Genomic DNA, 16,187 nt, shown 5'->3' with positions numbered 1-16,187 from the left:
TTTTTTGGTTTTCAGGTTTTGATTGAAAATCTTTGAGGGAAGGAGGCATGTTCCATTACAATATTGATTTTAGGGGCAATCTGTAATAGTGATTCCCTAAAGCCATTTCTGGATCTGCTGTAGTTTCTCCAGAATTCTGTTTTTTCTTTCTACAAATCATTAGATTTGAACTCTGTGCTGACACTTTGGAATTTGCCTTGAGGCTAGAAAACAGCAGAGTATTACTTTTCATTTGGCCTTGTACTTTTCTTTCCTTTTATTGCTCCTCTATAACAGTAGATTAAGAACCCAACAAAGAGAAGCTCTTGATTTTCCTACATCTTGACCATACAACTTTAATTCTTGATGTGTGGGTAACACAGACTCCCGTTGCAGCATTCTGCCCTGAGCATTCTTACTTGAACAGTGTAATGCTTTGAGGGTGAGGATGCTTTGGGGCCATTGTGAAGAACTAGTAGTGTGTCTAGTGCTCAGCTCCCTGGGCAGCCTTGTCTCCTTATTGTTTGGTCACCCATCTAACTCGAAGCTAAAGAATCCACAAAAGATCCATGGGTTTCTCTGGTCTCTCCTGCTACAGTGTCCCTCTTCTACTGATAAAGACCTGCAAGTGATTGTGGCTGTTTTATTCATCTCTCCATTCTGCCTGTGAAAATGCTTCTGTTTTGAATGCAAACCTGGCATGTCACAAACACGTGGTGATCTGCAGACTTCCTGTCAGTGTTGCCTTTACCCATCATAGCCACACAGACTTGCTGTTTCTACAGACAGAGTCTGTCTTTGCATATCTGTCTGCTGCCAGAATCCCTTTTGTTTCTTGCTTCTTTGTCTTTCCCTCTTGTGATGTTGGGACAAATGAGCATCTCACTCTCAACAGCTAATTGAGTGTGATTTTTTGGGGGCAAGGAGACATGTCGATGCATTTATGCTTGCTGGTCCAGAATAGTTTATTCTCCTCTGTCTTTCTCCTCCTTATCCTCCTTCTTTCCTCTCTCTCTCTGTCTCTTCATTTCCTAGCTGATGATTAAAAGTCAGAGAATGAAATAATCCATTTATTCTCTTCAGGTTAGCATTTGAAACACAGAGAAACAACTGTCACAAAAGGTTTGTGACAGAAATCTATTTTTCCACATTGTTTTTATCCAAAATGCATGAACTGAACCACAAATTCATTTCCAGAATGTTAGATGTTATCCCAGGGTGATTCTTCACAATATCCTGCAACAGGGAATGTAGAGACTCATTCTTCCTTAATTAATTCAATGTACAATGCCCATAGGCATATGGGGCTCATCAGCAAATCCTATACATATTGTCTGTGCCAAGTTTCATACTGGCATCCCCTCTTTAGACAATTTAAGTTTTATTTTTATCCATCTACTGCTGCATTCATTTATTAAATGATGCTCTGAAGCTTTTCAGAGGTACTGTATTCTGCCTAGGACTCTGTTAATAGCTGGATCACTGAGCCTGAGCATTTCAGGCATGTCATATTTGCAGCTGGAAAATGTTCATACAAATGAGGGCAATTAAACTCATAGTGAACTGGGAATCCTTATTTTGGTGTAAAACATTTCCTCAATGAGTCATATTTAAGACACATTTTCTAGGAGACAAATTCAGAGGGATTTTACAAGTCTTACAAACATTTCCTTTGAGGGAGGGAAGGAGTAACCCCAGTGAAGTTTTTGGCTACAAGACAGCTAGACTGAGCTGAAGACTTGTTTGAGCATGCATTTTGCTTTTCTAAAGTGATCTGAAATAGGCCTGATTCATGTTTCATGAGAAACCAAAGCAATAATCTATAGCAATTCCCCATGTACATGACTTTCGAAGGAGGGTAGCCAAGCACTAGAAAAACATTAATTAACTGGGCTTCATAATATAGTAGGCACTAAATTAATTTTAACCAAATGCAAAAATTCTTATTTTTGTTTTATAAGAGAACTTGACATTTTGAATATTAAAAATAACATCAAAAGTGTCCTGAAAAATGTGTCCCTTCCTGCAAAAGGCAAAACAGAATCAAACCTTTCTGTTAGAATAAGTTTAAAACTTGCCCACCATAAAGTTTGCAGACTTCTAAATCCCAGGTAAATCCCATCTCTCCTCTCTACAAATGCTCTCTCCAAAGCATCACTGTCTATGTTGGATGCATATGGGATAAAGAGCTGATGGTATATTGTACACTCAAGCTTTGAGGTGATGAACTGATGCTTCACTACTTCCACCATATCCCAGTGCTGGTGCTGCTAGGAATTGGCAGAAAAAGGCTTCTTATTCAATTAGGACAAACCCTCAGGACTGGTTTTATATAGCCTGCATCAGCTGTACCCTGTTGACTCAGGAGCAGCAGGCTGCACAGGAGCAGCATGATCAGCTCCTGAGTGAGCAGCAGGACTGTGGCTGCACCTGGGAGTGACCCACTACGAGTGCTGGCTTGAGGTAGCTGACCTGCTCCCTGTAGGAGCCTCAGTCACCATATGAAGTTATTTCAGGCACCACTGGGGAATCAGGATGCCACCTTCAGCACATGCCTGTGCTGCTGACCCTTTCAAACCTTGACAGGGCTGTGAATATGGATCTTTAGCCTTCTACCCACACACTTTTTCAGTAAACTTTACAAAAATTTGGTTATATTTATTGGGGTTTATAGTATAGTTTGGGGAAGAAATGCCAAAGGACTTTAAAGGACTAAGACTTATTAACTGGATGAGAACTAGGGAGAATTATTTGTACATTCTTAGGGTTTGGTGCTAGCATAAAGGGCAAATCAAAACTCTGAATCAACAGCAGTTTTTCTGTTGATAAATACACTTTAAAGGTATTCTCTGCTAATTTCTGAGATATAATGAGTCACCTTCTACGTACTGTGAAGAGAAAGAAATGTTTCTGTGTGCAGCAGAGCCTGCTGTCTTGCATAGATTCTCTGGTGGGGGGTGATATGGTTGAGCCTAAATGTCAGTTTTGCTCTCAAGAAGAGGATTGATTTAGACCCCTTTCCTCTTCTTGGCCTTCTGTATCCATGAAATAACTATGTTTAGCAACCTTGTAGTTCTGGAACATGCAATCCACTGAGTTTACAGGTAAGGTACAGCTTTAGACTTTCAGTATTAGTGGGGATGAGATGCAGGTAGGCAGATGCATGTATGCACATATGGAAACACATGCAGACGCTATGAACATTTTAAGTTTCTTTTTCCTTTGAGATACGAGGCAGAACACCTCCTTAAAATTCACTAGGATCTTTTTAGAAAGGATTGGCTTTGCCGAAAAGACATTATCTGAGAATAAACACTTGGCAATTTTTTTGCCTTATCTTGCAAGCTAAGTCTCACAACAATTACTTCTGCCGATGTCTAGAATTGTAGCATCATGGAAATTAGTGCTGGAGAAGATGTAGAAAGCTCCTGGGACCTGGCTAAGACGGTTTCTTATAGTATCTTCCTGCCCAGTTTTTTTCGCAAGCTTCATTTGAAATATGCTGTGCAAGGAGGTTTTGTCCATAATTCTTCGGAGACCTCATCACTTCCTAACACATCCAACTATGTCTCCCCCTGTTCAACCACAAAGAAAGTACTGTATTTATGTGTTTAATAAATGCATTCCTTCCCACAGCAGTTCACCATTTGTATCTTTTCTTAACTATGGTAGTTTATGATGTGTTGTGGGCTTGGTATGTGTTTAGGTTGTGTTGTTGGTTGTTACGTGCCCAGAGTTAATGTCTGGTGGAACTAATTTTAGACTTGACTGCAGTAAATGACAGATGAATACACAGAATTCCCTTGACCACAGGAAGCTAACTGCAGTCATTGATACCTGGACAAATGTGATGCAGTGTCAGATAAAGAAGGTAGCCTGTTGTCCCGTCTTTGAAAGGTATGTGTAATTTAGCAATGGTGCAGTGGGAAAAGCTCCAGCTCTGTTGAGCAGGAATTATATGGATTGCTTTCTGCTCCTACAAGTCCATATAGGCATTGCCCTTGTGTTGCTTGGGTGAAAGTCCCATGCACTGTTTGCCTGGTACAACACAGAAGTATTTATTCACTTCTGGAGAAGGGTAGAATTAAAATTGCAGCAGACTAATTGGCAACATCCACTAATTTGACAGCAGTTGCCTGCAGCAAGAGGATGAGGTTTTCCCCCTTTAGATATTATTGCACAATAAATGTGCCTTGTTCCTTTCCCATTTCTAGCCCTTATCTACTGCACAACATCCTACTAAGTACTCTCCATCTGTTTCCTCTGTCTGTTTACATGAACATTGGCAATTGCCTTCAGTCTGACATCTTAACCTGCAAAAATGAGTTTTCTAGTCAGCATCTTGGGAAAGTCTCAATTTGGTATAAAAGTTTTGATTTTGTTTTCAAAGCTGGTGAATGCCCCCTTGATTGGTAAGAAACTAGGCACACCCCTGACAAGAAGCTCAGTCCAGCAGATTCCAGACCAAGTTTAAAAGGCTGAACCTTGGGACGTATTTTTTTTTAACCTTGTTGTAAATCCCTAACAAAAATATTGCTCACAATCAGTGATACCCACTCACACCTCCCAAATTACTGGGTCCAGGAGATGAAGGAATAGAGCATCTCTTATTCTCCATTGATGGTTTAGGGAGCAAAGATCAATAGCAGGTGGTTGGAATTGCTCAACATTTTTGACCTAAGATGCTAGAGTGGCTAAATCTCGATGCTGCCTTTTGCCATTAAATGCCTGATATCTGGAAAATGGGTAGAAAACAATGCAAAAGTTGTTTATTCCATAGAAAGGCAATAGAGTTAATAGAAAAAGTGAGCTGAGGTGTGCAATAGGCAGGTAACCTAGGAAGTCTGTGTTTTTCTTTTTTCCTTTCTTTGCATATGTTAACATTTTTAATTTTGGAGTATATAGCATCTTACATGAAAATGCTTCAGGAATAGCTAGTTACAGTGCAGAGTGCTGTGTTTTCCTAATGCCCGTCTTCCTTGCTCTTCTTCCCAGTCAGAGATGAAATATTAGCAGAGCAGCCTAGTAAATGTGTATCCAAGCACAATGATCTTCCCTCAGGATAGAGATAAGGATCTTGCCAGGATCCTGTCCATCCTTCAACTTTCAAGAGCACACAATTCTCTTCTGAAAAGAAGGGAGGAAAGATCTTGTGAAAATCAAGAGCTACCAAGAGAATAAAAAAGAAAAGCAGCAGCAGGAGATAGGGGGAAAAGTAACAATTGCTTCCTTCTAGTGGAATTCAGAGGTATTTGAATTCTTAAGTGGCGAATGATCCTGTGCCCACTGCAATTCTGGCTGCAGGCTCTTCATTTCAAAAACTGCTTTTGCAGCAACTGGGGAACGTGTCAGCAGGAAAACCTGACCTTTCCTGTCACTTGTGCCTGCATCCTCTCAGCATTTTCTCATGCAAGGGGTGATTAATGAATAGGGATGGTGGAGGATGTTGATTTAGCATGATTTCTCACATGAAGGATAGCCTTTTTTCCTCTCCTCGCCAACCCAAGAAAGCAGCACACATGGGTGTATTTTGTGGACCTTGGTTTAGATTTTGCTGTCTGGAGTTCATGTACATAGAGAACACAGAGCTGAGCTGTACCTGGATCCTGAGGAGTGACCATGTGCCAGGAAAACTGTTTTCAGGCTTACCTTAGGCTTCTGAGTGTTGTTAAATACTCCTGTCTTTGTAAGCCTCTGAACAGAGCTGTTTGTCAGCCAGAATATCATGAAACCCCTTCTCAGCCCCCCCACTGTGTGGGCTTCACTTGGTTATAGAGGACACACTAGGGAAATGGAAAGTCAGGGGATGCTGACATCTCTCCTTGTTTTGCTTTAGTTGCTTAAATAGTATTGAGCAGTGCATCCTCCAAATGTTCTTCAGAGAGATAACGTGCGAGAAAATATAAGGCTGTGAAGGTGTCTCTTGTTTTGTTGCTGTATTGCCAGACCTGAGAGGTTGTTGCAGTGAGTTCTCAATGCTACAGAAATTACAACATGGGATAAAAGAGTAGCTTTACAGTCTGTGTGTGTGTTTTTGCAGCTGCACTTCAGGACCTGCATACATATCTTGCTCTTTCCACTGCCGACTTTTTTGTATTCTTCATGTAAAGCTACTCCAGAAAAATGATGATTTACTAAAAATACCTGAATTCAGGAGGAGTCAGAGCACTGCAAAGCAAAGCTATGCCAGTGAAAACAGACATGAGGTGAGACATGAAGAAACAGCATTGATTGGGGATCTGTTTTGCAATCAGTCTTTTACATGAGAGTGACTTGGTTTGAGCAAAGGAAGGATGACCAATGCATCACTTTCCAGGCTTGTTATCTGTCTGCAGATAACAAGAGCCTGTCTTGCTTTTGGGTTGCAGAAGATCGCTTTGTGAACTTTTCTACTTGAAATGTAGTATTTGGTGAGCAGAGGAGTGCTAGGGGTGTGCTGTGTGCTAGTCCTTTTTTTGTCATCATTGTTGTAATGAAAAGAATCATTAGGCTTGTCAAAACTAATTAAGGAAACAAGTAGATGGCACTGCAAAGGAACTTCAAGCTAGAATGACACGTTTCAGGAGACTCCTCTCATTCCCTGGTGGACACTTAATAGGCATTATGAGTAGATCCACAGAGCTTGTGTATGCAAATGCACAATTGTAATGAGTATTCTGGATTTTGTTTGGATATACTTAGGTTCTTCTAATTATAGTCCCTTTTAAAATGAATAGTATTGTGGCAAACTGATGTATCCTATTACCTGGGCCAGGAGTAGGTTTGCCCCATTGCTGCAGGGGGAGACACAGTGCCCCCTCCCTCTAGAAGGGAGGGATCCAGAAGGTGTCAGGGCTGTCTGTCATTGTGGTATTAGGACACAGCAAATGTCTCTGGGTAGAAAGCTGGTGTCTGGCTTCCAGAAGGATGGGTGCCTGGAGTGTGCAGGCCCAGGGGGAAGGCTGGATTTAAGCAGGAAACCTGTTGGGAAGGACTGCAGGGCAGGTGCCTAATGTGTTCCAAACATTTACCTCAAACTGCTGGAATTGATAAAGTTGTGATGGATAGATAGGATGATAGGCATGTACCTCTGCCCCTATTGGCATGTCATAGGTAAGGGACAAGGTTGATGAATGACTGAAATTACAACAATTAGTGCTACTAATTTGTAAAAGACAGAAAACTTCTGCTATGCACTAGACAGATATGTGCTCTTTCTCTATATGCTGGGAAATAATGTTACTGCACACCATAATGTTTTTCATTGACATTTAAAGGAATTTTTATTTGTCCTACTGTCACTTTTAACTGTGTCCAGATTTTGGGAAGATTTGACCCTGATAATTACATGGCCACAGGAACTCAGGCCCATTCTGGCATCCTTACTGATAACAGACTACTTTCTTCCTTGTGGGATCACCCTGAAACTGATGGTAGCGATTAAGGAGCAGACTATTTCTCACCGGGAGTGGAATGATGAAAGATCTGCCTGTGCTGCTTTGCTTTATTGTGTTGGTATTTTTTGGCTGCAGTTCAGGGTGCTGTGAATGGACACACTGTCGATGTGGTGCTCTAGTTAGCAAGTGATGCCAGTTTCAGTTACCTACCCAGTGGGTCATACTGTCGTTATTTCGACATTTGCAGCACTGGCAGATCTTAGCTGAACTCTAGCACATTTGTATGTTTGTCATTGCTTCAGCTGCTATAAGAATCCAAAAATGTATCAGAACATCTGTATTTTGTTTGGGTTTTTTCTTGTTTGGTTTATTTTTTTTTTATTTTATTTTTCTTTCTTTTTTTAGTGTTGATGCCCCAAGGATGGAAACATCAACAGATTGTGATAAAAAATGTTTTCAGAACATTAGGGAATTCTGAATGTTGGCTAGCTTGGAGGGAATCTATTATTTACAATCTACTGTATCAAATTCAACTCCCACCAAATTAGAAACTGATCTTTGTCGTTGTCCCTTTTTAATCTAACCCTTTGGTTAACTCAGGAGAAGCAGCTCCATAAATCACGTGGACATCTATGGATTTTTTTTCCCCCTACGAGCCATTGCTAGGACTAAATGTTCATCTCCCAGAGATTCTTATCAGCCAGGACACTAATAATAACATTTCTGTTCTGAGCTTGACTTTTCCTCTGCCAGGAGGAGAAGTATCTTTTTAATGTGCTTGGAAAAACATTTTTAGGGAGTAAATAACAATGCACAGGAGGATTTGACTTGAGGTGCTTGAGTTTCAACTAGTGAGATTAAAGAAACTCATCACGCCTTGTTTCATGATTATAAAGGACTGTGGCATGGGTTCATGTGGTGAATAATGAACACTTTCTCACTTTTTTAAAATCAGAAATTCACCATACGTGCATCATTGTTTTTCTTTTGAAGAAAGGGAAACTTAGGTGAACAATTGCAAGTTTACCCAGCAAACCAGGGGAAAATCCGTAAACTTGGTCTTTCATGTCACTATTCAGTCAAATAAAACCTCCTTCCAATTTGCTTTCTATAAGCGTGAGGCTGCTGTGCCCTCATCTGATTTTACTGGGTCTTGGAACCAGTTCTCTTTTTCACCACAAGAACGATCATACTAGTCTTGATCTTGTAGACAAGGGACAGGCAGGATCACTCACCCACGCCTGGGAAGTTATAGGGTCCCTGAGAGTGGTCTGAGTAGAAACACAAAGGAGACAAGTTAGTAGTGATCCTGAGACTAGCTCACTTGGTTAAAGCATGGTGCTAATTAACACCAAGGTTGTGGATTCAATTAATTTAAGAGTTGGAGTTTATGACCCTTGAGGATCTCTTCCAACCCAGAACATTCTGTGATTCTGTGGTAGAAGGTAGAGACCTACATACCAGGTGTCACAAGATAGATTTGGACTGGTTTTGTTTTCCCTCACCATCTCTCCGTCTGATTGCAGCCTTTCAGCTAACTGGCTGTCTTCTTTGTCTTTCTCTCTCCTCCCAGGTCAGTGACCGGTTTGGATAAAGAACCTGACCTTGTGCACATGGAAGCCCGGGCAGCTGATGGACGTGAGTGCCTGCAGACAATGCTAAAAATGTGGCCTTTGAGCCAAGAATGGAGTGGTTATGAAAAGTCACTTTACTCATTTTATCTTCCTATTTACATTTTAATTGGTAGGAAATATGTGGGTCATGGGGGTTTGATGTGAGGCATATTCTTATCCTCAGCCCATTTGGGGAAAGTCACTGGCTGCAGGACTTGTGTCCTTGGAGGGAGTGGGCAAAAGCACAATCTGTTGGGCTAAGGACCCATCTATTCTGTTCCCTATTTAGCTGTTTCAGTATCATGTAGTTTACATGAATCATAAAGAGATGGGATACCTCTACTATGCCCTGCAGCCTTTGTGCATTTCCAGAGGTGCTCAAAAGAGCTGGATTGTACCCGGAAATTTAAGAAATTACCTGCAGTCAGACTTATCCTCTCATCAGGATGTCACTTTGTCCCTGTGTCTTGTACTGAAAGTATTTTTTAGTTTTGCTTAAAAGGATGGATAGGTGTTCCATACTAAAACATTAAAGGCCATGAAAGATGCCTGGATCTGAAGTAGGAAACAGAAAAACATTTCTTAGCCCCTCACTGAAATGAATCTAGTCACATTTGTAGTAGAATGGATTCCTATGTAGTTAGGAAGGACAGTATCAGGTACAGATAGTGTTTTAGATATTTCTCTCAGGAACTACAGCATAGTAATGCATCTGCTCCTGGTGTGGAACTTTACTCCAGTGGGAGTAAATGGGAGAAATGGGACAAGTGTCCCTTTTCACTACAGGGACAGTTCATAAAAGCAGCATAGGACTGAGGTTTTAGAGGATTTCTGGGAAGAAAAAGCCTCATTTTTGTTCGTTGCAAAATTTCCTGTTTTAGTCAAGCACTGCATAGGCCAGATGCTGAGTGAACAAGCTCCTGTCTATCAAGGTGGTTTCTCTGAGGTTGTGGATCTCCTAAAATCACTCTCAGGCCTCCCACTGCTATTTAGTGATGGCAGCTGAATAAATAACCAGGCAATAAAAGCTCAGAGGTGACAGCTGTTTGTTGAATATGTGGAAAAAGCAAAACAGGCCAGCAGGTGGGTGGACAAGGTAGGGAGGCATCTTCAGTGCCTTTGCTGCTGCAGGTATGCTGAGAGAAGTGGCCAAAAGCAAGTAAAACAAACTGCTGATGGAGTCTGTTTTCAAACTGAGTTTAAACTTTCTCGCCCAGCTATTTGAATATTGGATGTCTCAGGGATGTAAATGCTTTTTCTAAAGATGTGTCCCCAGTTTGCAGACAGCTATCTTCCTTCAAGTCTTGTTTGCTCAGGGGTTTGCTATTTGTTCTTTTTTTGATATATAAATGCAGCATTTTGAAGTTTGCAGGTAATGGTGTTGAGGGTTTCACTGAAAGTCAGACTTAACCAGTAGTGTCAGCAAAACAGCCCCTTTTCAGGCCATCATCCCAGCAGGCAAAGCGGAGACCCGTCGGGCTGTGCTGGCCTTGCTGGCAGGTACCACTGGGGCACAGCACCAAAATGACTCCTCTCCCAGCCAAGCACAGCACAAAAGAACTGTGTTGTTCCAATTAGAGTTTTTAAGGCTTGAAACGATATTAGTTTGTGTTACAAAGCAGCAACTGCCTCACAGCTATAGCCTCAGCTGGTGTGAAATGGTACAGCTCTGTGTGCTTAGAAATGGGAAGCTGAACTTTTCTTCCAATAAGCTCTGTAACCAAATTGGGCTTTCATGTGCTCAGTGAAATGGCTGAGGCACTTCCACCTGGTGGAAAATGGGCTCCTGCAGTTATTTCCTCTTGATCAGAAAGTTTCTGATGAAAGTTTTCCTCAGTAGTGTAGAGAAGGAAGGATAGGCTTCTTTAATGCCTCTTAGGTCAGTCTGATGGCCCAGTCACTTATTTGATGCATTAACAGACATGGATTTAAGTATTCCCATTGGTCAGTTCAATTCAGGGAAAAGAATCCATGCCTTCAGTGTCACTGGCTACTTTAAAAATACATGATTCTTCTAGATGGGATATTTTTCTTTCCTCTTCTGTATTTCTCCATGCTTTTTATTTAAAAAAAAAATGTGAAGAGAAAAAGTGGTGGGGAGAAAGGGAAATGGTATTTAGGAATAGACTTCTGAACTTGATTTTTTAAAAAAATTATTATTTTTAAATTTTTTCTTTTAGCAGTAATGGGATTCAAGAACCTATCTAATAGCAATTCAGACACTGGAGCTTGGAACAGGTTGGGGGGCATGGTAGAGTCTCATTCATCTGTAAATGAGTCAGGGCTATCAATAAGCTCGTGGAGCCGGGAGGTGGAAGTCCTGTTCACCTCTCTTGGTGTCTGTCCTTCAAAATATCTTGCCCCACGGTTTTGTCTGTCCTGTCATTAGGAATGGTTGTGTCTCTGAAAAAAACATCTTCCCCAGTGTCTAATCTCCTTAAATATTTGCAAGATGCTGATAATTCCAGTGCCTATCTTATCTCAAGCTATTCATGTCTTTTGTAGCAGATTAAGTTTTTCACATTTTTCCAACATCTTGGCAGAGCTATTGTAGCAGAATAATAATCAAGGCTTGCATTTTTAAATTATAAAAACATGTAGGAGCCTTGGGCATTGTACCTTCTGCTTGGGTGTAATAGGCAGCAGCAAGGACAGGGTTAGATGCAAGGGAACTATTATGAATACACTTACACAAGCATCCACCAGCATTCCTGGGAAGGATATATTAAACTTTCTGACGTTCAGTGAGCTAATCTCCCCACTCACAGATATGGTGCAATAAACAGGCTTTGAGTTAAAGGAAAGAGAGGGGGGAAAAATGCTAACCAGTAAGATAAAACAGGGTAAGTAATTCCTGGAAAGTAATTTACAATACTGTCCACATTTCTAAATACTCTTTTGCTTCAGGGGCAAAATTGTTGAGGCCGGTGAGTTTTTTCTTCTTCCCATGGAAACTTTCACTGGCTGTGTTTGATTTTAAGTCTTGCCTGGTACCAGGGCCTGACTGAAGCTGAGCCAATGTGCAACTTGTACCATCAGCAGCCCTTCTTCCTGTTAGCCATGCTGGTCAGCCATCCCTGCTTTCAGCTGCCTTATAATGCTGCCTTATAATGCTGCCAGGACTTGCTGTCCTGTGTCTCTATAAGCCACAGTTAACTGCACACAGGTAATTGTAACATAGGCCCTTTGCAGCCTTCAGTACAGTGACAGGTTTGACTGTTTCACAGCCTCCCTTCCAGGACTCACATCTTTGGGTGGTACTCACCAGAGAGAGCCTCTTGTGCTCCTGCTTCCTGCCAAAGCTGGCATGGCTGGCAGGCAAAGAGGAGATGTAGTGGCTTGGCTTATCTCACCCATTTATCATTTCAAATTTCCAGAAATTGTTTTGGTTTTATCACTTCTAAAAGGGTAAAAATACACTCCAAATTCTCAAGATGGGAGACTGTGTTAAATGGCAGTGAGGAGGCGGTTCAAGCTCCTCAACGGGAAAATGACTGTACATCTGCGAAAGCCATTCCCTAATCCTAAATGATGTGGGAAGGGTTTGTGTGGAGGTATGGATGCTGGGATTTGAGCTGCAGCAAGCACTCCAGGATGTTTGATGTCCATATTGCTGCCTCCACAGATGAACTGAGAAAGTAGCTGGATGTTGGTTAAAAGCATGAAAAGCTTTTTATGCTGTCTGGGAAGTAGGGAGCTCTTTTCAACTCCTTTTGCGGTGGAACATAATAAAAAACCCAAAGGAAACAAAAACCCCCAACCCACTCAAAAAAAAACCAAAACCAAAGCCAAAACACCCAAACCCTTTATTTTTGGTGTTGCATGGGACATTAGAAATAATCCCCAATCTCCCTTAAGACACATATCTCCCAGTGAAAGTGAGGCTCTAGAGCTTGGGCTCATGTCACCTGTCCTTCTGAGTGGACGTCCTTTTTCCTTGTGGCTGTGCAAAAGAGGGGTGAAAAATCACCTCATTTTGGAGGAGAGGGAGATAACAGCTTGGAAGTTAGGATGCCCTCTTCTCTCTTAATTGAGATTTTTGTTGAGGGATGCTGTACTTTCTATCTAAGGGAAGATGTTTTCTGTGAATGGGACCATAGCTCAGGAAGGAATCATACTCTTTAAGAAGCTTGATCAAGGACTTGGGAATGTTTCTCACTTTGAGTTGCACACTCAAAGTGTAAATGGGAACCAAACTGGGTGCTGTCATATTTTTTACCTGATTTTTTAACATATTTTAAAGGGCATTGTTTTTCCTTTTCTTTAATGCAGGAGAAAAAAAACCACAAGACTTGAACTTTTTTTGGTATCCTAAAGCAGACAGGTTTGAAGATAATTTTTTTGTCTGTGGGGTTTTGTTTTTTTTCATAGACCTTGTGTTGTAAAATACACAAAAGTATTTTTTGCTGCAAGAGACAAAATGGAAAATGGGTAGTGGGCTACCCCCTTCTCTAACACCATCTTCTTGTGAATATTAATCAGGTGTCACTCTTCAAGTATATTTGATTGCTGGTGTAACACACTCAAAATGACACATTTCCCAATAGGCAGGAAGCTTGTTGTCATGTCAACACTTGTGATTTGTCTGCATTTATTTGTGACAGGTTTTTATTCCTCTTCCCATTCTGTCACTCAGCAGCAGCAAATTATCCCCTTTTTGGAAGGATAAGAATATCCAGGCTACTGTGTGGGAGAATATACTGGAGGCAATGAGCTTCTAAAAATATACCTCCTGACCTCTCCTCCTTGTTCTACCTAATTTTAGAGCTACCTCAAAGAACAAGCCATGTCTGTAGATCTCTTTGGGTAGCGTGGCAGCATATAAGACCCTCTTGTTTTCTGAGAAGTTGCTTTTATCCACTGCAAAATTTCCTTAGATTCCATGTTGAGGAACTAAATAGCAGCTCTGGACCAAGGGTGTATATATATGTATATCAGTTGATGAAGAACCTTAATTTATGCCAGCTGAAAGTCTGACCTCTCCACTGCTGCTGGTATTTTATTCTGGGAGAAAATACAACTCTGATGCTCCGGTTATTTGGCACTGTCTCTGGGTCAGATATTTTTCACCATACACTTTAATTATCTCTAGATACTCTGAGCTGGCACCAGCAACATTTTCTGCTGCTTTAGCATTCTCAGTGGGACTACGATCTCATTGCTGCATCAGACCTATGCAACTGCTCTGAATCAGCCATGTAGCTCTTATTAACCTGGAATCCCCAATGCCTCAACTCAGAACCAGATCTGCAGCCTTCAAACATGGGACTTCAGCCATTAGGAGGCTGGGTGTGAACCTTTGTTAGGTTAAAGCTTGGTTGTAGTTGGTGACCTTTTTAGACAATTTATTTTTATTATTATTATTTTTATTATTAATACCTCTGACTTGCATTCTTTTTGCATTCTTAAGAGTGTTGATGGGACAAGACAATGAAAGGGTAAACTATCAGTCTGTGAATCTAGTCTTAGAATCTGGGAAGGCAGTTAGCTGAGTCTTATGATTTGGGTCGTACCTCCCAGAACTTTCCACTGAACCCCATTTTGCTGTCACTGGAAGGACACAAACTAAGGACAGTAGCAGGTTTTTTTGTACATAGAATCCTGTAAGCAGCTTTGCTAGGCAAGTACAGTCCTTTTAAACTTCTGTTTTATCATTTTGGGATCTGTCTGACAAGATTCATGTTAAAGGGTTCTGTTGTAAACCAAAATCACAGCACCAGGCTCACCCCAGCCTTTATAAACTTGCTGTTTTCTTCGCTGATGGTCTGTCCTCACCCTTTGTAGAAAAGAAAACAAGCACTTGAATCTAGGAAGCCTGTAGAAGTGCTGCAGTGTAAAAGATATGACCCTTTTATCACTGCAGCTGTCATCTTAGTAGTATTTTCTTTTTCTCCCTAATTTGCAGTTTTCAGAAGAGCAGTTGAAAAGCAGAGAGGGCATATTTAGACTACATACATCCAGAGACACAATGCTTTCATTGTTCTTTTCATGAGGTCCTTTCTTAGCCTGAGTGAAATAATGCTTAATTCCCTATAACTCCTGTCAACTTGCTGGAGATCAGCACATCTCTTCTTGCACCGAGCAACTTTCTATATGTCTGCCTTTGCCTCCTGTTATCTTCATGCTCTTCTCCCAGTCCAGTTCCTCCTCTCAAGCAATGCCAAGGCCTGACAAAATCCCATTGGTATGATGGTATTCTCATCTTGTTTCTGTTCAGAAGCACTTGATGGTTCTTGCAGTGCATATAACTACTGCTAGGACTCTTAACTGGTCATGCTATTTCATGTCCATGGCATTTTCATACCTAGTCTGTGTTGGCTATAAAGGTTTAATTTTGGGAGATGCTTGTTATTTTCACAGCAAAATAAGTTAAACTTAATAGTGTTGGTTTGGGCTTCTTTTTGTGTGTGCGTATGTGTGTGTGTGTGTGTTACTACCACAACTAAAAGCAGTCACCAAGGCCAGGGTATTTCAGAGGGAGGACAGGGATATAAGTCCCAGCAGGGTATTGAAACTGGTAAATTCTACCTGAATGGCTTCTGAAATCTTCTTGTAGACTCACCATCAGCTTTCTGATGCATTGAAGGTTGGTTTGAACTTCAATCTCCTGAGATTGAAGTCTGCAGAATGGGGTTGAATGGTGAATGTTCAAGAGTGGTGAATTCTTGACTTAAGAGAGAGCAGCTACTGTGCTAAAGGCTGGGGGCAGATCATGGAATAACATCTATATAGTTGGAGATGAGGTTTAGACTTCCCTTCAGAGACCTTTTTTTTGAGCTGCTGCTGATGTTGTCAGACAACTGGCTCCTACCTGGGCCTTTCTCATGTGTACATATTCTCCCATTACAGACACCCACTATTTGACCTGTCGGATCCAAGAGTGCTCAGAGACCAAAAGGAGTGGGCCATTTTCGCGCTCCATTGATGTCAGCTCCCTTGTTGTTCAGGATGAATATATCTTCATCCAGGTATGTTGGCTTGATGCAAACATGACATGAATGCTGCCTGCACAAGGTATTTTTTCTGTGCAAGAGAGGAAGCATATTCTTAGGACCAGCATATGGGACCACAAGTCATAAGAGCTGGGAGTCTATATCTGCCTTCTATAGATTGGCTGTGCAGTCTGGGGCAAAACATTTGATCTCTCTGCTCATCACTTGTCTTATGGTGAATATTTTAAAGTTCACTCATCAAGGGTCCATGGTTTTCACAGAAGCTC

The 16,187-nt window shown here is 41.3% G+C and overlaps 1 protein-coding gene across 1 annotated transcript in view; it reads left to right on the top strand.

Annotated features, from left to right (window-relative positions):
* The window catches only part of SORCS3 (sortilin related VPS10 domain containing receptor 3), a 285,430-nt gene that overhangs the window by 190,178 nt on the left and 79,065 nt on the right, over positions 1 to 16,187 (top strand). Inside the window, exons 6-7 of the mRNA XM_051800035.1 lie at positions 8,929 to 8,993; positions 15,818 to 15,936. Coding sequence (XP_051655995.1) covers positions 8,929 to 8,993; positions 15,818 to 15,936 — 184 coding nt within the window. The remainder of the gene's footprint in view (positions 1 to 8,928; positions 8,994 to 15,817; positions 15,937 to 16,187) is intronic.

The sequence above is a fragment of the Manacus candei genome, unplaced genomic scaffold, assembly GCF_025592945.1.
Source record: "Manacus candei isolate 608988 ecotype Guabito, Panama unplaced genomic scaffold, ASM2559294v1 h1tg000050l, whole genome shotgun sequence".
Classification (NCBI taxonomy): Eukaryota; Metazoa; Chordata; class Aves; order Passeriformes; family Pipridae; genus Manacus; species Manacus candei.
The sequence above is the reverse complement of the archived record's forward strand: the minus strand, read 5'-3'. Positions and strand labels throughout refer to the sequence as shown.